The 27,559-nt window shown below is 38.7% G+C and overlaps 1 protein-coding gene across 11 annotated transcripts in view; it reads left to right on the top strand.

The window, feature by feature from the left end:
* Positions 1 to 27,559, top strand: part of NEBL (nebulette) — a 360,144-nt gene that overhangs the window by 266,838 nt on the left and 65,747 nt on the right. For 8 of the 11 annotated variants that reach the window (XM_032349568.1, XM_032349570.1, XM_032349566.1 and 5 more), the window contains 5 exons: positions 5,938 to 6,039; positions 7,006 to 7,107; positions 20,043 to 20,156; positions 21,779 to 21,880; positions 25,851 to 25,955. The exons of 2 other annotated variants lie outside the window; for them this stretch is intronic. In XM_032349568.1, the coding sequence (XP_032205459.1) occupies positions 5,938 to 6,039; positions 7,006 to 7,107; positions 20,043 to 20,156; positions 21,779 to 21,880; positions 25,851 to 25,955 (525 nt within the window). The remainder of the gene's footprint in view (positions 1 to 5,937; positions 6,040 to 7,005; positions 7,108 to 20,042; positions 20,157 to 21,778; positions 21,881 to 25,850; positions 25,956 to 27,559) is intronic. One more of the 11 variants, XM_032349565.1, reaches the window with a different exon arrangement.

The raw sequence follows: 27,559 nt of genomic DNA, 5'->3' as shown, positions 1-27,559 counted from the left end.
AATGTTCAAGAATGATATATATATTTTCTTAGTGGTAATAAAAACTTATCAGGAGATAAAATTTCTTTTCCATCAGAAAGTGAAAGTGATGAATCAGTAAAGTGGTACCGGAGAGGCAGTCATGGTTCTGTGTGCTTCCCTCGATGTTGCTTACGATAACAGCACTTTGGGAGTGAGTATTAAAATGGATACATTAGTGCTTTGCTCGTCTCTGAGACAGAAGAGTTAGTAATGCTTATTCTGCCTTCTTTACAAGATTTTGGTGGTGGTAAAATTAACTCATGAATTAAAAAACTATGAACTCTAAAATGCTTTTTATAAACAATGACAACAATAATAACAAGAAAGATGCAGTTCTGTATTTTACTTCATCTTTTAGGAGATTGAAAACTTTTCTGCCTTCTGATGAATATCAGATCCTACGTTTACCTGTATATAAAATGCATATATTCTCTCCTAAAAATAATACTTACTATTTACTTATTTATTAAAGACTTTTATTTTATTCGTGAGGGGGAGAGAGAGGTAAACAGAGGGAGAAGCAGGCTTCCCGTTGAGCAGGGACTTGATGCCAGGACCCTGGGATGGTGACCTGAGCAGAAGGCAGATGCTTAACCGTCCTAGCCACCCAGGCATCCCAATAGTTACAATTTAATACTTTACTCATTTTTTACATACGGGATGCCCAGACAGAAGCCTGAGATAGAATTTCCAGTCCACGTGCCTTTGTGAGATACCTGGGACCTCTCTAATGTGAGAGTTTTAGGATACAAGTGTTTCTTGGGAATGACTGTACAAGTGCTTCAAGATTATAACGAAACACAGGCCATGCTCCTCCCTTCTGTTCCGCAAACTTAACGTGTATATCCTTTCTAGTCTCTTCTCACCAAGAATCCCATCAGCCCTCGTCAGAGCAGCAAAGGGAATGATGATTCTGAGCCAGCTGGGGTTGATGTTTTTACGTCTGCTCACCAGCCCTAACTCCCCCAAGGTTGTATGTCTGTGACTGCCATCCTGGCTGTCCCCTCACCTCTCAACCTTGGTCCTTAACTAAGGACCTAAGTCTGAGTCTCTCATTGGCCAAGCCCAACTCAGAACAATACAGGGAAGGGGACTGCGGATAACTGGTTCCCGTCCTGGGAGGGAATGTTGAGGAAGCCCGGTTGGACACAGACACTGCAGCAAACAAAGTTGGGGTGATGATTTAATGCCTTCGTACGTGTGAAGTGCTCAGAACAACGGCATGTTGGACCTTCCACACAGGTGTTAAAAAAACCCGCAAAAGATGTTAAACGCAACTAATGAATCATGGAACAGTAGGTCAAAAACTAATGATATGCTCTATGTGGGCTAACTGAACATAATAAAAAAAAATCTGTAGATTATAGGAAATAAGCTGAGATTAAGAGACGATAAAATGATGACAGTACAAACTGAGGGACAAAGTGAACGTGGTGAGACAAGGAAGAAATTCAAAAACAGATTTGATAGAATTAATATCTTTATTGGAAGCAATAGAGAACAGATTTGACACGGCAGAAAAACCGGAGATGGAGACTGTGTTAATCGGGAGTTTCTAGGTTTAGCAACAGAACTCCGTTTCAAGTTAGCTAAGGAAAACATGAGAATTTATTGGTTTACATAACCGGAAGTTCAAGTTACCTTTCGAGGTAACAGGATCCAGAGGCTCACAGTGTCCGTGGGGCTCTTTCTGTCTCCCCACTGTGTGGCTTTGCTTTCAGACAGACTGTCTAGGTGGTCTCAGGATGACGGCTGGTGTTTCCAAAATTAAATTATCCCTAGAGCCGCTGATTCCAGAGGGAAGGACAGCAGCTCTTTCTCCCCCAGCCCGAGATCCATCAGTGACTCTGGTCCTCCCTGGGTGCTGTGTCTGCCCCCCTTACTGATCATGGTTTCTGAAAGAATGAGATGTCTGATTGCTGAGCTTGTCATGTGACCACGCCTGCCACCAAGAAGGTAGGGTGCCTAGGATACAGCCCACCAAATCACCTGGAGTGAGGGAGAGCAGTTTCCAAATAAAAAACCCCAGGATACAAAAATTACATATGTCCATTACAAAGACATACCTTAGGGAAATGACCCAGATAAATGGAAAAGGGACAGGAAAGAAATTTAATGTGGGGGGGGGGGAAGGAGGAAGAGATCAAGCATGTAGGGTAATCATTTCAGGTGTTCCTGAGAAAGAAACTAAAATCAGTCTTTACAGATAAGATTGTATATTGTTATGTTATTAAAAAGAAAAAGTAGTTTATCTTGGATATAAGATCAAGGTATAAGGAAATGATCACCTTATGATAATTACTTTATGGCCTTGTGTGGGACCTCTAGAAGGAAATGAGGAAACTTCATGGAAGGTATAACACAAGGTTTAAAGAAGTGGGGAAATACACCTACTTCTCTTGGGAACACACTGAAATAGTATTGAGAGATTTTTCCCGGAGTTGTTTTGTAGGTTGAGTTGTAATGCTCACTATATTTCCATGTGTTTCTGTTGTGGAACTGACTGGAGTTACTCTAATGTTCATTAATGAGAATAAATAGTTAAGAATTAAGAAACATTTTGAAATAGAAGAGTAGTAGACAGAACTTGGTGTAAGGAATGTAAATTCTTATAGTCATCCGTTCAAGAAATGCGTGAGTGAGGCAGTGAATGTCAAATCCTTAATATGCTAGTCGGCCCTTAGTAAATGGTCCAAAGTGGCGATTATTACTGGTGTCATGATTTCTTCTCTTCCCCCTCTTCCTCTCTTTTCTCTTTTATGTCCTCCCTTCTTCCATCTCCCTTCTCCTGCTTTTTCCTTCCGTCCTCCAAGGATGCAGTAGGGAACGAGACGTTAAGTAAAGTAAGACAAAATCCATCAATGACTCTCAAGCTTGCACCCATCTGGGGCTGATGATTTTCATCAGCCCCAGATAGGTGCAAGCTTGAGAGTCAATGATGAGTCTCCTTTTCTCTTCTTATTCAGCAGTATTGTACAGGACACCATCTTGTCAAGAGAAGACAGCCCAAAGGATGGACGCTGGTCCCTTGTGCCAATACAGTTAGCACTTAGGGGTTGAATTTATTCAGGAAATAGGAAAAAAATATATGTATTCTTTGACCTTCCCCTGCCACATCTCTCTTCTGCCATGTGCCATTTTTATTCTTCCTGGGTTCTGACAGACTGCAGAACGAAGCAAAGACATATTGCAGACGTGAGAGAAATGTCAGGCGAGCTCCCCTCAGACCCAGGTTAGGAGGAGGAAGATGAGCGGTCCGCCAGGCAGCCATGTTGCCGCACCGCCCAGTTCAGACCTCCTTGCAGATAGGGAAGACCAGGAGCCCACGGCCCTGTGCCTCTCCATGGACAGCCTCGTTCCTGCGGGATGTCCCCGTGCACGGTGGTCTTCTGGAAGATCTGGCTTGTGACGGGGCTCCCGGGCCGTTCTCCTGTGTGGCTCTGTGGTGTCCGCTTGTTTGAATTTGCAGCTCTTGTCAATCTTAATATTTGTTTTGAGTCACATATGCCGGCCTCTAATTTGCAATTTACATGGATGATGGGGCCCTATTCAGAGTCCTGCTCCTGCCGCCTTTGTGCCCCTCACCTCTCTTCATGCAGTCATTAGGCTGAGCAGCATATAATTACATAACCCAGGCGAAGCTGAGATTTCTGGAAGGTTGCAGCTCTTTTCAGAAAGTAAGGGTTTCCATTTTTATCCTCATTCTTTTCTAAACAAAAAGACATTACCCCCCTGTGGTTTCCGTATGAATGCAGTAACTTAGGAATAGTTAGTCTTGTAGGTGGGTAGTAATTTTGGTTTGTTTTCACCTGAGAGTCCGTTTTTTTTTTTTTTTTGTTTACACAGCTTGTGTTTAACTGGGTGCAGGCGGAAGTGGGGGGAGTAGGGGGTGGGGGGGTGGGGGGGGTAGGGGGTGGGGGTAGGGGGGGTTGGGGGGGTAGGGGGTGGCTGGCCCTCGTTGGTGCACGAGCTTGTGGTTATTTGAAGCCAATGAAATTGGCTTAATTTTACATCCTTAAAGATTTAAAAAAATTCACCCAACAATATAACTCAGTTTTCAGCCCATTTTCCTGTTTCTTTTGCTACCTGGGTGCACAAAACTCACCTGAATTATTTGTTAAGGTGAAGCCTATGAGAACAGAAATGCTGAGGAAAACAGATGTTCTTGCTGAAATTATGTTAATTCTGTTGAAGTTGTGTTCACTTTTTAGACAGATGCATGATTATAAACACTGTTTAAAAAACAGTCATGGTGGTGAGACAAATGCAAGGCCTTACAGGACTAAATAGAAATATATATAAATATTTCACTGAAATAAAATAATAGAATGCGTAGGGAGCTTTTCATTTCTTATACCTGATATTTTTGAAAGGAGTAAGAAAGTACATTTTTTTTTCTTTAACTCTGCAAGACTGAAAGGAAAATAACCAGATACGTTGATATTATCTAGAACACACACTGGCTCATATTGATCAACAGGAGAATTCATTAAAATGCAGATTCTTCCGCCCCATTTGCTGAAATTCTGCTATGTAAGGTTGGGGATGGACCTCTGGAATCTAATTTTTGAATAAGCACCTTAGATGATGCTATTGTAGAAAGTTTGCAGGCAATATTAGAAATACTTGTTTCATGCAAATATAATTAATAGTGCATTTTGTATACTTGTCCAGTTTTACATTTCTATGTTCTACCTTTGCATGCCTTGAAAAAATGAAGGGGGGTCCTAAAAATAACCATTGCTACTCTCTTTGCCTTAGAACTCTTTTTTTTTTTTTTTTTAAAGATTTTATGTATTTATTTGACAGACAGAGAACCCAAGTACGCAGAGAGAGACAGAGAAGCAGGCTCCCTGCCGAGCAGGGAGCCCGATCCCAGGACCCTGGGACCATAACCTGAGCTGAAGGCAGAGGCTTTAACCCACTAAGCCACCCAGGCACCCGCCTTAGAACTTTAATAGAACTAATGTAATGGACAAATCGACCAGCCCCTGGTGATAATTATCTATTTTCTGGTGGAAAATAGATGAATACTCCTTCAGCTCATGACTGAGCTCAGGAGGCAGAGAAACGGACAGACTGGTGAGGTGTTGACTGTGGGACGTTACACCAGTTCTCATCTGGTTTCTCCTCCTGTTTGTCTGTCGAGTTAATCTAAATAACCACCATCGTTTTAAGTATGCTTGGTAAAATGTACATGTATTTTTTCTGTTGAAATGTCTATTTTCCACACTTTGGTTTGATTGTATCTCGTGCATTCAGAGAATGAATGTTCCTTAATGTCATTGCTTTTATTTTCGGAGGCTCAAGTCATTGCGATGGTATTTGCTAGGTAATAAAAATATCAGTACTCATGACTAGACTTGCCAGACATGGGCATTTTAAGAGTCCAGTCAGAAAAAGAAAAAGAGAGCTGGAGAGAGCAGCTTTACGTGCCCTCACCCCAGGAAGTGATTTTCTACGCTCATGTGCTGGGCTTATCCTACATCCATTGGGGGTCAAGACTGTGTGATGGGCAAGTTACAGCCCTCGCTGGGGATTTTCTGTATGTGAACATGTACATACACATTTACATGCAATGACATGCTTTTCAGGTGATAATTCACGAAGAATTCCATAAGATTCTCTAAGACTGGTTTTGTGCTGAAGTCTCGGGCTCACAAATTTTAGATTGTATGACTCCAGTTCACACGTAATAATGCTAGTGAGACTTAGGCATGGTAGAAAAAAAATAATGTATCTATTCAAATAAATGTTGTGCATACAAAAAATTAAAAAAACAATTTATGGTCGCTGGGTTCTCTAAGATGATGATGGCAAGAATAATTGATGTGATGAACATTAAGATTGGTAGCCCTGTAACATGATTAATTTCTTCTTTCTTTTTCTTTCAATCAAAATTGTCTCTTTGATCAGATTTCTTATAGAAAAGATGTGCAGGACGCCCACACGTACAGTGCGGATCTCAACAGACCAGACATCAAGATGGCAACACAGCTCTCCAAGCTCATAAGCAATGTAATCTCTCTTTCTTATCTTGAGCAGAAATGATTTCTTATTTTTTCAGAGACGACACGTGGCTTTGGTGGTTGACTGGTTAATTTAATTAGTGAAATTAATCAATCTGAATTAATGATACCTCAAGTTTTTTATCTGAACTATCCCTTTGACTGTGTAAGTTATTCAGGTATATGCAGAAACTGCTCAAATTTGCCTTGACTTTGGCTAATGCTGTCATACTTTTAGAGAAGTAAGTGCTCTTTGGGTGTAAGGTAACATTCAGATGCCTCAGTCTGAAAGTCAGTTTTGTTAGTCGTCTGGTCTCTCACCTTACCCTGTCCCAACGAACTTCATTTGGCCGTGTTCCCATTGTGTTACTGTTAATTGCGCAGATTCTTTTTTGTCACCATTTACCCTTGTACATTTTCTATACAGGTTGACTGTTTTCTTGTTTTATCTTCTCCAAGATATCATTATTGGTTAATACCATTTTAATTAAATATATGTTACACCCTGGTTAAAAATGATGACTTCAAACAAACCAAATGTTTGAATAACAGAGACTATACGTGCTTCAAAATTAATAACTATTTACAAGATTTAACTTGATGCTAACCAAACGGGGTTAGATCAGTTCCTAAGGTGAAAGGAACCATACAGGCTATCTGTCTGCAGAAGGCAGGGTCTCAATTATCCAGAAATTTCTCCTAATTTTTTTCAGTGTTTATGCATCAGCACAATGATGAGGACAGGGTACATAGACTCAAATTTAGTAATTATTTTACTACAAAAAAGGTTGAATTTATTTACATAACTACTTAAAGTCAATTTCTGCTCTACCAGTCTGCATTTTAGCATTTGGTGAGTTGTAAAAAATGCTTTTTTTATGGACTGAGGGTCTATTATAATTTTTTCAGCTAATATTAATATAATTCTTCATTGGGAAGTAGAAATATTTAACATTCTCTTATTTATTCATTTTAGGCAGAGTACAAGAAAGGGCAAGGAGTAATGAATAAAGAGCCTGCTGTGCTTGGAAGACCAGATTTTGAACATGCTGTGGAAGCTTCTAAACTTTCTAGTCAAGTAAGACTCTAGTGGTGATTCCACAATGATTTTATTCAGAGATTTTGTTTCTAGTGGCACAGGAAACTATTTCATTTTAGATAATATCTTTAATTGCAAGAATATGCAAGGCTTATGTTTCTGAAACCATTTCAGATAGGATTGCAATAATTACAAGTTTTAGTAAGAGATAAAAGGAGTCCGGTTTTAAGCGTAAAACAAAGTTTTCTCCTGGCTCAAAGTCTAATCTTTTTCATTGAGGTTAGCCGTGTTGTCACATTTCCTAGGATTTCTGGAATTCAGCAATCATGATATCAGTTAGATTAGATTAGATAGATAATTAGATTGCTGTTTATCTGTACACCTATACATACAGTTTTTAACTAGGTAGTAAAATATCGATTTTCATATGCTCTAGTTTAGTCACAAAATAAGAAAGAGGTGACGCAAATGAAGAAAACTTTGAAGTCTTATGGAAGAACATCAAACAAGATCTGAAAAAGTATAGACATGTCATGTTTTTGGCTGAATGTCTCGGTAGATAAAAATGGTGATTCTCCCCAAATTAATATACAAATGTCATGCAATTTCAATTACAAGCCAATAGATTTTTTAAAGTATATGGATAAATGATCTTAGAGTTTGAATGGAAAGGAAATGCCTGAGAAGAGCCTTTAGAAGTATGAAAATGAAGACCAGTGAAGGAAAACTTAAGTTATGGGTTACCATAACATAATATAAAGCCACTGAAATTAAATCAATATGGGATTAGTACAGTAAGAGATAAAATGATCAGTAGGATAGAATAGGGAATCCTGAAATAGAGTTCAATATGTATAAGAATTTAATATATGATGAAAGTGTTGGTTCAAGTCAGTGGGAAAAAAGTTATATTAGTTCATAAATGGTGCTGACATAACTGTCCATCCATCAGGGTAAAAATAAAATTGGACCTGAATCTTAACCTATATACAAAATGAATTCCAGATGGATTAGAGATGGGAATAGAAACAATAGAATAATTTTAAAATCTTAAAAGAAAACCCAGGAGAATATATATATACCACATAGGGGTGACAGATATGGTCTTAAAAAGACTGGAGATCTAGAAGCCATAAAAGGATAGTTACACATACCTGACCATAGAATTTAAACTCTTTCCATGGAAAATGATAATATTTGCCAAGTTAATAATAATAGAATCAAAAGCAACCTTTATACAGTTATGGTGTTTTCAACTTTGAAAATACACATTCCTCAAGTTGCAAAAGTTGGATGACATTTCAAAATGGAGAGGTGTAAATGAGGAAAACTATAAAATCGGACTGAAGAACGTGAAATGATACCTGAACCAATGAGAAAACCAACTGTGCTGTAGCTCAGGAGTATCATAGAAATGTTAATTCTTCCAAAATTAATTTTAAAATTTCATGCAAGGGCCCCCTCCTGGCTCAGTCAGTAGACCATCCAATTCTTGATCTAGAGGTCATGAGTTTGAGACCCAAGTTGGGGTAGAGTTCACTTAAAAAAAAAAAAAATTTTAAAGTTTTTTCTAAAAACAAGACAAAAAACTGCAATTCCAGCTAGAATCCAAAGAGACTTTTTAAACAAAATTAAAAAAAAAATTTTTGAAACAAATTAAATATTTGAATAAATTAAATATATTAGATTAGCTACGGAGAAGGAAGGGTCTGAGAAAAGCTTTTTAAAATGTAGAAAGAAGAGCTGCTGTCTTCAGATATTTGGAAAAGCACTTGTAATGCAAATGATAAGAACATTTTCATATCTAGAATATACAAAAGTTCTTTAATAATGAAAAGAAAAAGACTAAAAAGCCCTGTAGAAAAATAAGTAGAGGAGATGAATGAGCAGTTATAAAGGGCAACATAATAACAAAATAGTCAATAAACATTTTAAAGGGTGTTCAAATTTATTAGCAGAAAGAGAAATGCCAGTAAAGCATGTACACCTGTCGCATCCGGTGAGTGTGGAGAAAAGGACATCAGTGAGGGTTGTGTAGTTGGAAGGGTTTGGTGTAACAGATAGATTTGAGCTAAGATGGACTGGGAGGTCTGCTCAGGGGAAGGCCCCAAATAAAGGTTGGGAATGTGCAGGACAGAGAAGAGCGGTCTGAGAGACAGCAGAGGCTTCTCAGCAGGGACAGGGGAGTCGTAAATATACAAGGAAATCCAGGAGGAATTGAGATGCTGTGATGACGGTAAATGGGTCAGTGTTGTATTCCTTTGGACTGTGGGCCATATTTATGGAGCAGAATAGGAATAATGTGTTCTCTACAAAAAAAAGGTAAAGAAGAAAAAGGGATTTCAGTTGTAGTAATTGGGAGTATTGTAGAGTTAAATTCAGAAATGGAGTCACCACTGCAACTTCTCACCATTTTAACTATAATCTCTCAAGTACCCTCCACTTTCAGGTAGGAAATGGATTGTCACAGAAAATGTTGAGCAGAGAAGCATTGTAAAGAAGATATTACTTAAGGGAGGTTAGCGTGGCAGCACCGTGCAGGAGACAAAGCCTCATGAGAGGCAATGTCCTGGAGGCCAGCTGGGAGGCCGCCATCTTGGTCCACAGCTGGGGTGCTAAGAAGCTGGGACAACTCGCTGGTTGTGGGGTGAAGATGAACAAGGAGGGTGAATGAGAGACTCCTGAATGCCAGTGTGCCTCATACCCATTGTTTTATGATGTATAAGGCCCTTTTACTTACAAAACAACTATATGATTCAGGAGCCTGTGGATGTGCTGAGAGCCTGGGGACATGTGCTTGTCTGGGACCCGAGGTGGGCAGGGGCTCCTGGGGTCTCCGCTCATGCCAAAAAACACTTGTTGGAAGAAGCAGGGCAGAGCAGCGTACATTTGGCAACTCTTCTCCAGTCTCTTCTGGGGACAAAGACCTCCCCTCGATTGTATAAGTGAAGCAGCATATTCTCGAAAAACTCTACGGTTTGGTTGAGGGGTTGGGAAAATGGGCTCCAGAGCAGGACTGCCTGAGCTAAACTCCTAGTTCTGCCTCTTGCTGGCTGAGTGAACTTGGACAATCTTTCCATATGCAGCAGCCTCATCTGTAAAATGGAAACGACTGCAATACCTCCTTCTTAGGCTTGTTGTCAGGGTTAAGACGCTGTCCGGCTCATAGAAACGTGCTGTCACTTCACAAGACTACTTTAACTGCCGTTATTCAGAATAGCTTTCCACTCCTGCCTTTTTGCAGGAATTTACACCCAGATTGAAGCAGGAATAGTCACACTGGCCTTTCGATACCAGTCTGCAAATCATTCCTTTATGATCTTATTTGAGAGTTTTTAGCAGAAAATTTTGGTATTTGAGCTTTTCTTTTGATATTTCAAATTCAGTTACCAGAAATCCTACCCTTCGCTCCAATCTCGGTTTTTAGGGAGGTCTTAAAAAAAAAAAAAAAAAAGAAGAAGAAAATCCAAATCCTTTAGCAACTGAATGATCAAATACCTAAGCAGGTTGTAATTTGCAAGTTACACTGTATCTATCATCTTTATTTTTACCACGACATTTTTGCATTTTAGTGTAAAAACTCATCAGAAGAAAGGAAAAGTGGGCAGATGAACATATAGGACTTCTGGAATGAACTTGATATACTCCATTTGTATTTTCAGGTATATGAACTAGAGACAAGGGTGGAAATTATGGTTTATTGTTTTCATTGGCATCTCTGAAGATCACATACATATTCTCTTGCTCCTAACCTAATGTCAGATTGGGAATACAGGAGCACTCAAAGGCAAAGAAACACCCAGGAGGGAAGTGACTTAGCAATGGCAATGAGCAGGGGACCTGGGGGCAGCGGCAGGAATGGGAGAGCAGATGGTACCAGGAGCACTGTACGAGGGAGGGAGAAGTGAGGAGGCACTTGAGGTTTGTGGGGCTAAGACCTGCCTGACGAAGAGCTGAGAACAAGAAACCAAGGGGCAGAATTCTCCCAATTTACCAGGAAATTATGCTCTATGGGATTGAACCCAGAAAAGGTAACAGAAACACAAAACCTTTCCTGCTAACTTGTACAATAGATTTGTCCCCCCAGTGGCCCCCTCTAGTTTCCTTGTTTAAACTTAGAAGGCACATAACATTACGGTCAAGTAATTAAGAGAAAAATCAGTAAAAAAATTAAAGTGAAATCTCATCTGCCAAGATAATGAGATTGGTGTATTTACAAGTATCTTAAATGTTAGTGGAGTAACTGTTGAAGCCATCATCTTAATTCTTCCAAGAGCAGTTAATTTGTTAATATATTCATATATCGTCTTAATTTATTACTGGAAATTTATCTCTGTGCTGAATGGAATTCTTTTAGTTTTATAACATCAAGGAAACTTTTGTATTTATAATAACTAGTGTTTGTTCTAAAATTGCATGTGATGTATTGATAAGAATGGGTTTGAAACATAAAAAGTACATTTTAGATTGCCATTAAAATTTAATTATAAATATTGTCCTCAAATTGAATGGGAATGTTAATTGGTTTGGAGAATCTCCCATTTCCCTTCCTGGCAAGCGCTCTCCCAACCAACCTCTTTACACCCAAGTATTGGCTTCAAGGTCGTGTACTTGAGTTGCCAATTGAAATTGTATTCCTTTATTCTCAGTGCTTTTTCTTTATTATTCTTAATACAATTTATATTAGTCACATTTATATATGTGTTTATGTTCTTTAAAAAGATTTTATTTATCCATTTGAGGTAGAGAGAGCACGAATGTGGGAGAGGGGCAGTGCGAGAGGGAGAAGCAGATGGGAGCCTGATGTGGGGCTTGATCCCAGGACCCCAGGATCATGACCCCAAAGGCAGACACTTAACCGACTGAGCCGCCCAGGTGACCCTATATGTGTATGTTTTAAATATCTCCTTTATTACCACCCAGCAGGCTTCCTGGGGACATGGTTGACATGTGTTTAATTCATCATTATAGAATGGCACAGACTGGACCTCTGTAAATATACATAGACCAATTAATTAAACACATTTCTCTAGCTCATTCACGGTGCAAAATCAGTAAGGTGTTATTTTGTTGCAGAAATAAGGACAGTGATATGATTTTGTGTAAAATTCAGACTTGGAAATACTATTAATTTTATGGCAACTTCTACATAAAAATCTAGTTACACTGTCTTCTTTGATAGCTTTTAGTTCAATTTCATCCAAAATTGGAGGTTTAGGGATGTGGCATAGTGTTATTTGTTTACTTTCCATTTTTGCCGATAATTAAGGTATATTATCAAAGTTTCCATTTTCTTCCTAACAATTGTTTCTCTGGCTGTGATGAAAAGATGTCCTTTGGGGTCTGCTTTTTTCTGCCTTTTTCTGTCTCTCTGAATCTGATCCATAGGTGGTGCTGCAAAGCCCAGTGCCCCTTGTGGCGAAGCTTTGAACTACAGAGTTTAGAAGTCAGGCTTCAGATCATTGGAACACTGCGTTGTCCAGAAATAGTTAAGAGGAATGAATTTAAGAGATATTATTGTAGTTTAACTCTTCCATTGTTTTATCCAAGTGTGGGCCTCTGAAAGCCTTGCTAAATCTGTTAAAATTCCTTAAAAACTTTTAGGATCCTCTATACCTTTCATTCATATATATATATATATATATATATATATATATATATATATAATTATTTTTTTTTTTTTTGCAGATTTTATTTATTGATTTGACAGAGAAAGACATAGCCAGAGAGAGAACACAAGCAGGGGGAATGGGAGAGGGAGAAGCAGGCTTTCCACAGAGCAGGGAGCCTGATGTGGTGCTCAATCCCAGGACCCTGGGATCATGACCTGAGCCGAAGGTAGACGCTTAATGACTGAGCAACCCAGGTGCCCCTACCTTTCTTATAATTAAAAAAAGAAGTTGGTAAACATCAAGATCATTAGATTTGATGATATTTATAATGTAAATGAAATCAATCACGAGTGTAAGTAAACTTAATTATTTCCAAAGGGATCGACTTAAGCATAAGGGGTAACATTTATCTTAAAACCATAGCAAAACCACCCAACCCAACACCTATTTCTCCCTTTCTCAAATGGTCTTGGGGAACCAGTTGGTCAAGGGAATGCATTGCTTCTGGAGATGTGAGTGTGGGTAAAGAGACACTCAGATGTGTGAAGTGTGGGTTGAAAATAGGATGTTGGGTCTGTATGTATAGCGAGTGAATGAACCAGTCAGAGGTGAGCGAGGGACCTGTTGAAACCATTTGGCTCTTCTCTCACCTCATTTAATACGCAAACCTTACAGCAAGAGGTAAGAAACAGTTGGGTCAGAGTCTGCCAAGTGTGTTTTTTATGTAATGCAGTTATTTTACTCTGTGGTTAATTAATGGGAAACACTTGCATTTTTGTTCCTTAGGCATCTTTGAATTAGATCACACAGAGTACTCAAGCGTAGAGAGAGATAAATTTTACAGCACTTTGCTTCTCACTACATTTATTACAAGGATAGGAGTGGCAGATATATTTTAAATAACTAATATGATATTATAGAAATAACCTGAAAAGACTAGACAGATTTTTAAAATTCAAGTTTTAGGGTGTCGAGCTCAATGCATAATAGTGGTAGAAATCTTCAAAAATAAATTTCCCCAGAAAGGAGTCATGTACTGGTTAAACCAGTAAGTCTGAGGGAGACAGTTTGATATTGAGACAGTTTGTAATCCATTTCTGTATTTGAATCATGAATTAAGGGTGCGAATGAGAAAAAATGGTGCGAATGGATTTCAAACCTCCGGGCAGACATAACCATGATTTTGCATGAAATATAATCACAAATTTTGGGATCATTTGCATTACTCTGTGCTTAATTAGTGATGTCACGAGAGTACTTTTTTATAATTTGTTATAATTTAAAAATATCAGACTTCTATTAAATACTTTCAGGAGAATATTGCGTTGGAATGGCATTTAGTTCTGAATAGCTTATTTTATGTACCCAATTATTCCTAAGAAGTATAATTTATGCCCCCAGTCCACCCTCATTAGGACCTAAACTGACCAATGCTTGCTACATGTGAGGCATGCCAAATTCCCATGCATATTTTGGAAGAATGTGAATTTGGGATTTTTATTATTCTTCCCCAAAACATCAATTCTTTTTTTTTTTAATGGATTGAATTTTTTTTTAAGATTTTATTTATTTATTTGACAGACAGAGATCACAAGTAGGCCGAGAGGCAGGCAGAGAGAGAGGGGGAAGCAGGCTCCCCGCGGAGCAGAGAGCCCAATGCGGGACTCGATCCCAGGACCCTGAGATCATGACCTGAGCCGAAGGCAGAGGCTTAGCCCGCCGAGCTACCTGAGAGCCCCCCAAAACGTCAATTCTGTGATCTCTAGTATTCAGTAATGCCTACTTGATCATTTCTGATTATGTCACCTAAATGTGAGTTTGTTTGTTTTCCTCAGGAACAATAAAACCAGCGCCCACTATAGAGGTTAATACAGAGACTGCCTCAGGAAACACCAACTGAACAGATAGGATCCTAATAATTTTTGAAAGTAGAATCATATATTTAGATGATCCTTCAAAACGGGTATTTCCCCATTTTAGAAAGAATAATATTGAGGTTTTGAAGTGGAAATTAAAACTTAAGAATGATTATTATAGATAAAAATACGGGGAAGGAATGAAAAAAACTAAAGTTCTCATCAAAATCTATCATAAGGCTATATCAAAATTTGAAGACATCATAGCGTTACCTGGCCCTACTTTTCAGTGAAAGAATTGCCTCTCAATGTTACCCTCCATGTGTTTGTTCAGATGAAACCATTACTGAAGCAGGTATTATACACTAGACACTGTGTTTGGGGCTGGGTTTTCAAGGGTGAACTCCCAGGACAGATGCAGCTCCTGCCCTCACTTGAGCTTACAGCCCAACGGGGAAAACCCACGGCTCAGAGAGCTTTGCAGCAGATAACCTTAGCCATGCGTGACTGGGGCAAGCATGGGATGTTTCAAAGATCTATCAATGGTACATATTCTACTCTGAGAGGTCAGAGAAGGCTTTCAGGAAAACATTTCATCAGAACATTGTTGATGAACATTGTTCATCAGAATAATTTCTGCACATCCTACAGGTGGTAGCTGAAATTTAACTTCTTTACATTATAATCAGCAGAAATCTCGACAAAAACTTCTGCCTAACGATACTAACTTTACCTTCTGCAGTAGAACAAATGCCTTTTTTAAATTCAAGTATTTGAACACAGTTATCAGCTGATTCTCAGTCTCTTCAATAGAGCCCAGTAACTGACATAAGAGTATACATTACATGAATATTTCTTGAATGAATGTATGCATGAATGAATGAATGAACAAATGGATAAAAGTCTAACTGGAACTAGAAAGTGCAATGCAGATTCAATAGAATATTTTATTTTTTAATTTTTTAAAAAATATTTTATTTATTTATCTGACAGAGAAAGATCACAAGTAGGCAGAGGCAGGTAGAGAGAGAAGGGGAAGCAGGCTCCCTGCTGAGCAGAGAGCCCGATGCAGGGCTCCATCCCAGGACCCTGAGACCATGACCTGAGCCCAAGGCCGAGGCTTAACCCACAGAGCCACCCACGTGCCCCCAATAGAATATTTTAAAATCTATTGTTTTTCATTTCTTTTTACATTCTTTTTCTTCCTAATGGGATATAGTTTATAGTTCCAATCAATTTAACAGTGCCTGTGTGTGTGTGTGTGTGTGTGTGCGTGTGTGCTCGTGTACTTGGAGAATTAAAGGAGTAGTATTGGAGTTCCAACACCTGTCTCAGGGTGTGACTCATTCTATGAGCCATAAGAGTCTTTGCCTATCGCTTTCATCATTAATTTATATTTCTTTAAAGAATATATAGTAAGTGCCAAATCTATTCAAAGCCTTATGCCAGGCACTAGGAATGAAGAGAGGAGTAAAGATCTATTCCTTGCTTGCTGTCAAATGGGAGAGCAGACATGCACAGATAACTAAAAATGTCCAAAATTAGAAAATAGCCCAATCTAGTCTTTCCAGGGAAAACTCGTCTTTAATAACAGGGTAGTATTACTATAAATTTATCTTTTAAAACATCAGGTGAAAAAAGCGCAGGCTTCTGCTTATATGGAACTATTTAAATCTAATCAAAATCCAACAATGCCGTGCTGGCTTGCATCAAGTTTTCCTTCAGTTATTCATGTTCTCCGAGCTCAGGCACTGTGAGCGCATATAAGTATCTATTAGCTAAGTGGCAGAAACAGATTATATCTGTCGCACAGGGAACCGCTCCTACTCTCTGCACGCCAGCAGTTACACGAGGGGCAGAGGGCACACAGAGGGGGTGAAGCTTGGAAGTTAACCCGACACGTTCTCACCTGCTGGGAAACCTGGCCGGTGTTCTTCCCAAGAGAAAGCACGTTTCTGAAAAGCAATCATCAGTCCATAATGCGACAACTCCTTTTCGCTCTACTCATTACGTTGAGTGTGTGTTGAGGTCCTACCGTGAGGTGGGAGGAGTTCCTTCCTGAGGTTGGGAATGTGAGCAAGATGCCCTCTGTCAAGACTGGAGTCAGAGATCCTTCCAATAGCAAATCTGCTCAAGTCACAGACATGCATAAAAGGACTTCATACTGGCCTTTGGATGAAGACCAAGGTCCACGACAGCTGCAAGGCTCTGTAGGACCTGATCATTCCAGCTCTCCAGTCCCTCCTGTAACCTCCCAACCTCTGCCACCAGTGTGTTCTGAAATTCCTTGACCATGCTGTGCGTGCCTCTCTCTGGCCCTTCCACATGCTGTTCCTCGGGCACACGCCATCAGGACGCCTCCTACTCAGCCCTCTCCTCCCTTCCACTCACTAAGCACACACTCTTCAAGCTGTAACGCAAATACCTCATTTCCCCTGACTTGAAGAGCGTCTGCAACAACACGGTCCATGGTCTCATTGCCCTTTGTGGCTGCAGCCAGCTCACCCTTCCAGCGTCTGCTTAACCAGCGCCAGGCATGCCTGGACGTGATCAAGTTCATTTCTTATTGCATGTCCCCGGGGCCTCGCTCACAGATGGGGACTTAGTGGGCACAGGTGTGTAAACACACATATGCATGCATACATGCATATTTATATATATGTGTGTCTAGAGGAATGTCTATATCTCTATATCTCTATCTATCTATCTAGTAGAAACCTTTTATTCAGAGCTGTAGTCAGATAAATGAAGAAGTTAGTTGAAGGAGGAATTATAAAGACCGGACACGTACCTTAATATTTCAGTTTAATACAACACACATAGGTGTACATTTATTCACCAATCTTTTGATTATAGTGAAAAGTCTTTTTCTTTGTAAATAAGGCTGCAGTTTGGAGTTTTGTGTTGTTTTTCTCGCAAACTATAATCACAATGCCTTGGTCTATGATTTGCATTTTGAAAGACACTTCGCTCAAAGACACACTGCCAATCTACCTGAGTTGCAGAACCTTTTACATTATTTACGTCCCACTCCTGACTTTCCCGGTTGTCTTGACTACCCTCAATTTGATAGCAATTTATTTTTAGGGAATTGCTCTCATTAAGTCTTTCATGGAAATAACATAGTTTTCATCAGATAACTTTCTTTTTAACAGTAAATTTGTCAGTGTTTTCAGTATTAAATTAAGTGATGTGATTATGATAAATAGAGCTAGCATAAACGGGGTTAGGGACAAATTCAGCTGACTTTTGGCAAATTTATATTCCTAGCTAATGGGAGCAGAAGCGCTGGGAGTGTCTTTAAACCACTTTAAGCGAGTGTGATCAAGTCAGACTTGCTGTTGGAAAGATTACTGACCCCAGTCTTGAGAGGGTCTATCTTGGTCACGCTCCCAACCTCAGGAAGGAATGCATCCTACCTCATGGACTTCTGGAAAGGAATCAATCATCAGCCCATACTGATGATTCCTTTTTGTGTCTACTCATTATACCAAGCCTGCGCTGAGCTCCTACCATGAGGTGGGATGAGTCGTTGCATTGTGGATTAATGATTGCTCTTCGGAAACGTACCTTCACTTGGGAGGAACAAATTTCAGGGCAGGTGAGAATGTATCGGGTTAATTTCCAAGTTCCACCCTGTCTGTGTTGTGTGCAGACAGTAGGAAAGGCTGATACAACCTTTTTTTTTTTTTTTTTTTTTTGCCACTTAGCTAAGATCTAGCTAAGAAGCTTATGGTGGCCGAGGTTGGAGAATTTGAATAACTGAAGGAAAATGTGATGCTGCCAGCCAGGATTGCTGAGCTGGATCGGTTAGTGGGTTAAATAGCTATCAGTTGCCAAGCTTGTTCAGGGCACCCAGGCCATCAGTTAGAATGTTTTGCTCAGTAAGTGGAGAGTGTTAGGGAACCTGGCTGAGTCAGGAGTGCCATTCAAGTAGAAGTCAGTTAAGAGAGCCTTCTCTCATTGTCAAGTAAATATTCTTTAGGCACTAAAAACCTAGAGAGATGAAGCACAGATTGAAATAGGGTATAGAGTGTGCTGGCAGAGGGATGTGGAGAGTGCAAAAGGGAGTAGAATTGTGTATTTAGGGGAGGACCAGGTCCGGAAAACCTTGGCTGTGGTGCCAGCTACTGTGGAAAGTTGTGAATGAGATCTAAGTCTGTTTCTTTCATTGGTGATCCTGTTCCTGATTCCAAGACATAAAATATTGTATTTTTTACAAAAATCAGAATTTTTTTCCTTGTTTTATAGAGTCCTTCCCAAACTAGTTAGAATAAAGGAGGTTTTGCTTGGGTTTGTAAGGCAAGATAAAGATCAGAAAGCTATTATTAGCAATTCGAACTGCAACAGAAAATATTTCCTGTAAGCCTTGTTGGAATCTTTTCCAAATGTATTCCCCCCCAAGATTTTCGCTAGCTGCCTCCCTCCCACAGGTGTCACACGCGTATCCTTGAGGAAGATATCACCCAATATACATTCGATTAAAATAGATAATGTGAAGTGTTCCCAAATTTCTTCTTAATAAAAATTACTTCCAGGCCTGGGTGTAAGACGTATGAATAAAGGTGCATTGTGTGAGAATGCTGTAAGAACACAAAATATGATGAAAATTGTAATATTGTAAAAATCCTACAAGAGAATAAAACATTTCTGCTGTTGTGGTCTGTGCATTTCTTCCTGGAGACAGGCATCCAAAGGGTTGTGAGATTTGAGTAACTAGTTTTTTGGTTTTTGTTTTTGGTAAAGAATTTATATTTCAGATAGTTATCACAACCTACATTTGCATATTTCTCTATCCTTAGAAAATTATATAGTCCTATAGGATAAGTGGATAATCCTTTCTTGGATTGCCCTAAGATTACTGTAAAAAGGAGAAAATATAATTCAGGGTGCATATTACAGGTAGTTTGCTGCTGAATACAACTATAGGGAGCTGAAGCAGAGGAATAAAAATTCACATTAAACAGACTCAGGACATTTCAGAAAATGTAATCCCTAAAAATGAATATTTGAACAAATGGGAAATGATGAGAAAAAAAAAAAAAAAAAACCGTAGTCCAAACCATGTCCTGTATTTGGGATAATTCCCTCAGGAAAATTCATATTCAAATTCTGGGACTCAGGTTCCATTTTCTAAATGTGATAGACTTTCATTCATTTGTGGTCTCAATTTCTAATTGATCATAGATTACAAGAGTGCAGAAGTGGAAACTGACATTTAAAAATCCTGAGATTTTAGTGTATAATTCTTGTTAATAGGATTTGAGTTCATGCCTAATTGCATTTATGATCAATGTTCAAGCAGAGGTTGTTTTTGCATAAAAAAATTTTTATGCCTAATTAAGCTTTACCAGGGGAAAAAAAATACCAGGAATTTAAACTTTGCTACCATTCGTTTTTAAGGTAGCTTTTATCTGATCTAATTAAAAGTCAACTCTGTCATTCTGAAACCTTAAAGATAAATGTGCTATTTAATTTATCCTGTTTTTTTTTCCTTTTATGGCAGATTAAATACAAAGAAAAATTTGATAATGAAATGAAGGATAAGAAACATCATTACAATCCTCTGGAAAGTGCTTCTTTTAGGCAAAGTCAGCTTGCCACCGCACTGGTGAGCGATGTAAGTTACTTCGTGATTCGGGAATTATGACTCATAGAAAATTTTTTTAAATATCTTTTGACTCTTGCATTTTCAGAACCCAAGTGTATTGTAATTACTTATACTTAAGATCATGTAGTTTCCAAGTAATTTTAGTTGAAAACACTGAAGCATATTTTCCTGAAGTTTTTTTGAGAAAAATGTATTATTGTAAGTTACTATTAATGGTTACTGATTGCTATTTAGTTAATCAGTAGGAATAGTATTGCTAATAAAAACTATTATATGGGATCAAGCATAGAAATAGATTACAGAGTTTGGCAAAAAAAAGTAGTGTGTAGTATCTTAAATTAGTGGTTGTGACAATAGTTAACTCATGTAATTATGCCCAGGAAATTGGGCTTCTATAAAGTACAACCTAGTGTACGGTAGTTTATAATAAAGAGATATTTAGAAATTGCCCTTTGTAGTGGTTTATGGGTTCTTTCCCATCCCTTATGTAAATGCTCGGAAATACTTCTTTACAGATTTGATTTCATTCTGTTTTTTTTAAAAATAATTTTCAGTTTACAAGAAAAGATGCCTTAAAATTTTTATTAGAATTAGGCGGAGTGTGAAAATGGAAACGGGGAAAATAGACCCCTTTGCTATAGTTGAAGGACATATGGAGTCCCTTCACACATATTAAGATGAAGAATTGCTGAACTGTTGCTTTGTTAGATCACTTAAACCTTTCAACTCCTGCCAGGTGGTTGGGACTCAGCATCTCTTACTTTCACTAATGTTTAGTATGTGTTATTTGTGTGCCTTAACTCACTTGTGTTTGTTACCAGCAATTGAAATGGTCTTTTGGGATCACTGGGAATATCAGAACGGCTTCCTTTTCTTTTGTTTTTATCCTGTGTGTGTGTTAAAGTGTAAAGCAAATAGAGTAGGAATACACTTAAAGGAACCCAGAGCATGGAGCCTGGGAGCAGGAGGTTTAGAATCAGACAGCTAGGATTTGAATCCGGTTCTACCTCCTCTAATATTGTCCCTTCATCTTTCTGTGCCTCAGTTTACTTATCTGTAAAATGGAGATGCTTAAAATACCTCTCCACTAGGGTTGTTGTGGAGATTGAATACGTACTACATGTAAAGTGGTTAGAAAAGTGTCGGCACACAATAAGTGGTCAAATATTTTGTACTAATATTTTAATATTATGAGTACTAATATTATTATATTTTCAAAACAGCTGGTTAAAAAAAAATAAGTTGGCAATAGGATGAAAAACACTGAAAGCCAAAATGTAATTGCTCCAAAATGTAATTAAAATACTGTAGTAATTTCTAAAGAATATAGTAGCTGGTATTTTTGTTTCGAAGACAGAGTGCCTATTAAAATTACTTGATTCTGTGAACATCACTCTTTTAAAATATGTAAACAATGAAAGCAATTATCAAAATATGTGCAAGTCCCGGGAAGTTAACTTTTTTACTCATTCACTGGTAAACGAGTACCACCTAGTGGCTACATGTATATTTGCCTGTTAATTTACCACGGCCTGGTACTTCATGATGTATTAAAAATTAATGATGGCCATAAGGCAAAAGCACCTTTTTCTTCTCTTAGATGGTATTTTGTTCCATGTTTATTTTCATAGGTGAAGTACAAGAAAGACATTCAAAGTATGCACGAGCCAGTCTCAGGTCTCCCAAACCTGTTTTTAGAGCATGCTTTGAAAACCAGCAAAATGATCAGCGGAGTAAGTCTGTTGGATGGCAACTCAAAGTGCCTTGTGTCTCCACGGAGCCAACCTGCTTCCTCCCAGAGTGCCACGCCTCCCTGAATAACTAACTCATTGGGAAAGTAGTGGCTTGCTTTCTTAAACCCCACCAAAGCTGCGCTCTACGAAGGGGCTTCTCTCTGGCTCTTTAATATCTCTTCAATGCAAACTCTCTCGTTGAAACAACTATGCTTCAAAACCCATGGACAAGTGTTCTTTCTGTCTTTCTTCTTCCCAGTTAGATGGAAGCCACTTGGCGGTCAGGCTTAAATCAAGGATCTCTTCTTTTATGCCCTCTGCTCTTTTCTGGAGCAGAGTGTCTGGGATTAGGTCCCAGTAACATACAAAATTGTCTAATTTGTATTTTTCCTGAAAATAAATCCCACATCACATGACACTCTACTTTGAGACTTGTGAGGGTTTCCCCAGTTTCTTCAGAGCGATTGGGGGAGTGAATGGTTTTTCCATGTCCTAAAGAAAATATTTGTGTACGCTGCCAAGTGATCATTCCATCAGAACTCACCTCCAGGATGCTGTTTCAAACATTTAATGCGTGTGGATCCTGACTCCGTGGGTTCTCAAAAGTGATGACCCCGGCTCACCTGTGCCCCACTGCCGACTTCTCAGAATGGCTCATGGTGACGATGAACTATAATTTGACCTCACGTTTTTTCTGCATCTATTTTCATAATGACTCACACGCTCACCCACTTGCTCAGAATTATCCAGATGTATTGAATAGCTGCTTTGGGCCAGGTATGGTCAGATGGAAAATTCTGTTGGGCAAGAAATGTGAAAATAATTATCTTCAGGAGATATGCTCACAGTCCTGGATTTAAAAAAAAATCTGTAGTCCAGACCTGGTTCCTGAACTATTGAATAATGAGATACAGCTTCAATTCAGGTTTAAGAATGTCTGCCTTTGGCTTTGATGTGTTGAAACTTCTGTTCATTATTTGGTAATCTTCCTTTCTCAACTGATGTCATCCTTCTTGAAGTGCATTACGTGTGTAAATAATTCATATTCTCAGAGATTTTAAAATTAATTAACTGACTTTTATCACTGGTCTTGGGAGGAAAAGCAGTCTGTCATTCTCCCTGTCTGTTGGGTGGGCTAGGAGACATGGAGGATTATCAGGCACGGAATTAGACTCTGGGCCCGCCCACTTCGTTCATACTTCTTGCCATTGCAAGCCTCCTCTCCCCACCTCTGCACACATTCCTCCACTCCTCAAGTGGTCCCTTCAGATTCACATTTTCCTCTAGGACCCCTAGGGATGTTTCTAAAAGTTGGTACATTTCTATTCTCGGAGCCTGCTTTCTTCATGTTTAGTCTCTGCCATCCCATTTTGATCATTGAGTCGCATCTGCCCTTGACTCTTCTCCATCCGTGCTTGAGTTAAATTTCCTGAGGACATGAGGATTTGTGCGCAAATAAGACAAGAAAAATATCACTTAAAAATTTGGTCACTTAAAAATTTGGTAGTTGGAAGAATACACGCCTCTCCTAGGCAATATTATCTTCAAGAATACTGACCTTTCTGGGGCGCCTGGGTGGCTCAGTGGGTTAAGCCGCTGCCTTCGGCTCGGGTCATGATCTCAGGGTCCTGGGATAGAGTCCCGCATCGGGCTCTCTGCTCGGCGGGGAGCCTGCTTCCCTCTCTCTCTCTCTCTGCCTGCCTCTCCATCTACTTGTGATTTCTCTCTGTCAAATAAATACATAAAATCTTAAAAAAAAAAGAATACTGAGCTTTCTCTCATAATAATGGTGAAAAAATCACAACTTAATACAAATTGTTTCTATCACAGATAGATAGCAGAGAAACTCAGCAAAGACATATATTACATATATTGTATATGCCATTTTAAAAGTTTAAGTCTTGGTTCAGATGGTGCTTTTGTCTAGGTTATAGATATTTTTCCCTCACAGAAAAATTGTGACTGAATAATTACTTCATGGGAGAGAAAGTTTAAGACTCAGATATGTTACCCTGAGGTATCTATTTATTAAAGATGTATGATAATACATTGGCTGAAATTTATTGTACATTAGAATTGCCCTCTTTTAAATTTTAATGTAGAGAGAATTGGAATTTTGCTGATTTATAAAGGCAACTTAATTTTAGCCAAAGATTGAATAAGAAAGTGCTTAATAAACAGACATTCTGCCAAAATTAGTTGTCAGTTGGTTATAAATGACTGTTTTTTAAAGACCTCTAGATGTCTTTGGTATAAATCACCATTTTTTTAAAACACATAGTGTAAGAGTAAAATTAATACTTATGAGTTTGAACAGCTGTACTAATTAAAATTTTGAAGGACCATTTTGCCCTGGAAAATAGAGCTTTCGATTTCTTTTATAACTTTGCATTAACGTGAAATATGTATTGCATGTTACTCTGTGTCATTCCCACTAGGAGGCAACAGAGACTATTACATAAGGAGCAGCAAGTCTTGAAAATTCTTTTGCAGATCTTCCTTCAAACAGGTTCTGTTTTTTGTTTTTTAAAGAACGGTTTCTGAAATTCTCTGCCACTAAAATAGATCACTGGGGACAGCATTTATTGACCTTTCCTGAGTCTATTCCATTATTGCAGGCATAATATCCTGGGCTTTACTAGTTCTGATTTTAACTTGATATGAGTATATTCTAGCGTGTTACGTTTGATTCATAATTATTTTATTTACATATTATAAAATAACTTTTAAGTAAATTATAAAGTCCCTAAGTATACTGTTATTCTTTGAGGTTATTTAATTAGCAGAGGAGCCGAAATTTAGAATCTGTTCTCTTCTTGACAAGATGTACTATGGGAACATTTTCATGAGCTTCCTGGGGTGTTTTACTCCCTCACTTTATTCTGGCTAGAGTTTTGGGAGACACATGTCTTTGTACTCTAATATCTCAGAAGTGCCTCTGGGGACTGTTGCTGTGTCCCCATGGAGCGGTGGTTCTCATATGCATCCTTCCAGCCTCCCCATCCCTGGCGCTGGGCCTCTTCCTGGTTCACTCTCAGATCCCTGGAGCATCTGCTAAGACTTGAAGGTCAGCTCTGTTCCAGCCTGCTCTTTCCTGCTCCCTTTCAAACGTGGCATACCTCCCCCTACATCCTGTAACACTGCCATTTCCCCTGAAATCCTCACTGCTGAATGAGCAACCAGCTTTGGCTCAAGTCTTGAGTCTTTGAGAGTGACCATTTACCTCTAGAAGTGAACTAACGCAGTGTCCAGTCTCCAGTGAGAGAAATTACAAAGCAATTTTTGTTTCATCGTGGCCTGTTGTACTCGGTGTCCTTCGGTCGCCAGTTTTAGCATCTCTTCCAAATTCACCACTTTGTCTGTGTCTCTAAATCGTAGTCCTAATCCAATTTCTTCACCTTAAAAATTCAACAGACTATACCCAGACCCCTCTGTTTCTCTTCCAGATATCTCCTACCCTCTCTTTTTAGGAAAATTAGTTGAATTAATCCTCACTCCCTTATTTTTCTTATGCCCTTTCAGTCTTCCTCAAGGCTGAGCCCTCGTGCGGAACATCTTTCCTTTACTCCATTCTTTCTTCTTTTCTCCCTTTACTTCTTGTAGATGCTATCAAACACACTTCTGTTCTAGGATAAGCTCTGAACAAATCACCTTTATTTTGCCCACCTTGCTTGTTCGCATGAGTCCCGTGGCTGGTTTTTCCGTTGCCACTCCCCAGCATCTTTTTCATTGTGCTAAAGCTAATCGTGCCCTGCTCCTCTAGGGTGTCCCCCATGGACCACCTCGAGCTGCTGGTCTCTGGTGCCTTGCCCGCTTCCCTCAGTGTCCAACATCTACAAGGGCAGCAATGAGACTTGTTAGCTTTGCAGCTGTTGTTGGCTTGTTATTTTTCAGTTTGCGCTCCTACGTATTGACTGTTTTCTAAGGGGTCTCTTTTATTTTGAATGTATGTTCATGTTCTCTATTTTAGCACGAGTATAGAAAGCTTTTTGAGGAAAACAAAGGAATGTATCATTTTGACGCGGATGCTGCTGAACACCTGCACCATAAAGGCAATGCCACGCTCCAGAGCCAGGTGTGTGCCCCTCCCCCACACCCATCCAGACCCTTCACCCACGCACTGCCACACACCTCCCCCAAGAAGGGGGAGCAGAGCCTACCTCCTGAGGAAGTGAGCATCGCTTCGGAAAATCTCAGACGCTGCTCTCTGTGACTGGGGTGGGAGAGCAGGAACCATGTTTCCGTGTAAAAGCATTTCATAAAATAAGTTACTTCACACAATTTTAAACTTACAGTATATCAGTTAATTAAACCATGATCAAATCTCATGATAATTTCAGTTTTCATAGTGTACTAATTTGTCATTGTGAGCTGCAAAATTAATTTTCCAGGTGCCAAGTTTATTAGAATTTCTCAGATCAGTTAGAAGTGTTATTAAAAATTATCTTACATTAATGTTTCTTTCAAGTATAAAATTCTGTGTATTCCCTGAAAGAAATTAAAAAAAAAAAATCTTCCCTGTGAACTTTTTAAGGGTGTTATCTATACATTTTTTTATTCTGAGTTTCAGTAGTTGCAAAAGATGTCATTCCAGCATCTACTAAAATATAATTTTACATCACTCCATTAAATGTATCCTGTGGAACATAAACTCCTTAATGATTTGATACCCATCTTCATTTAAAAAATAAACAAATTGGCTATCCTTTAAGGTTTGGAAACCTACTTTTTTTTTTTGTATTCTTACTTTTATTTATTTAATTTTTCCTACAAAATTTTATCCTCACATATGTTATTACGTATCCTAGTATGTTACAAACACTTTCATTGATCACTCTATCATACTTCTCTAAAACAAAAATAGGCCTACAAATAGGAATTTAAAAACCTGTTACATTTCCTGCTACCACAAAGTCCTAAGTATTGAACAACTACTTTTGGATTTAATCATCATTAAAAGTGCTATTACTACATAAGTTAAGAAACAATTTCAAAAATTTATTTATACATAAGAATTTTATTATTTTTAAAAAAAGATTTATATTTATTTGACAGAATGATAGAGAGCACAAGTTGGCAGAGTAGCAGGCAGTGGGGGGGAAGCAGGCTTTCCACTGAGCAAGGAACGTGGTGTGGGAGCTCGGTCCCAGGACCCTGGGATCATGACCTGAGTTGAAGGCAGCCATTTAAACCACCTGAGTCACCCAGGTGCCCCACAAATAAGAATTGTAATGAAGATGCATTTCTGAATGAAATGACTCATGATCAAAACTTTTTTGTGAATGTAATTCTAAAAGGCATATTATTGCTAAGAAAAAGCTGATCATTCTGACACCTTATATATAATTCTCGTTTCTGTTATAAGGAATTAGAAAATATAGATCCTTTTACAAACTAAAATACGAAAGAGGTTGGTTGTAACTGAAATAAATAATTCATGATATGATATTATTAAATAATGCAGGGCAAAACTGAAAGCAATTACATAGAATCTCTGTGTGTGGGTGTTACTCAGTGTCTGTGGAAGAAGATAATAGTCCCAGAGAACACTGTCTTCCCTTTGAAAGGAAGAGAATCACACCTGTGTTTTCCTCCTTGTTCATGATTTTCTGATAGACATTCGAAGGCATCACAAGGATCTGTCTCTATGTATATATGTGTGTACCATTAGTGTATATA

Source organism: Mustela erminea, chromosome 6 (genome assembly GCF_009829155.1).
Source record: "Mustela erminea isolate mMusErm1 chromosome 6, mMusErm1.Pri, whole genome shotgun sequence".
Lineage (NCBI taxonomy): Eukaryota > Metazoa > Chordata > Mammalia > Carnivora > Mustelidae > Mustela > Mustela erminea.
The sequence above is the reverse complement of the archived record's forward strand: the minus strand, read 5'-3'. Positions and strand labels throughout refer to the sequence as shown.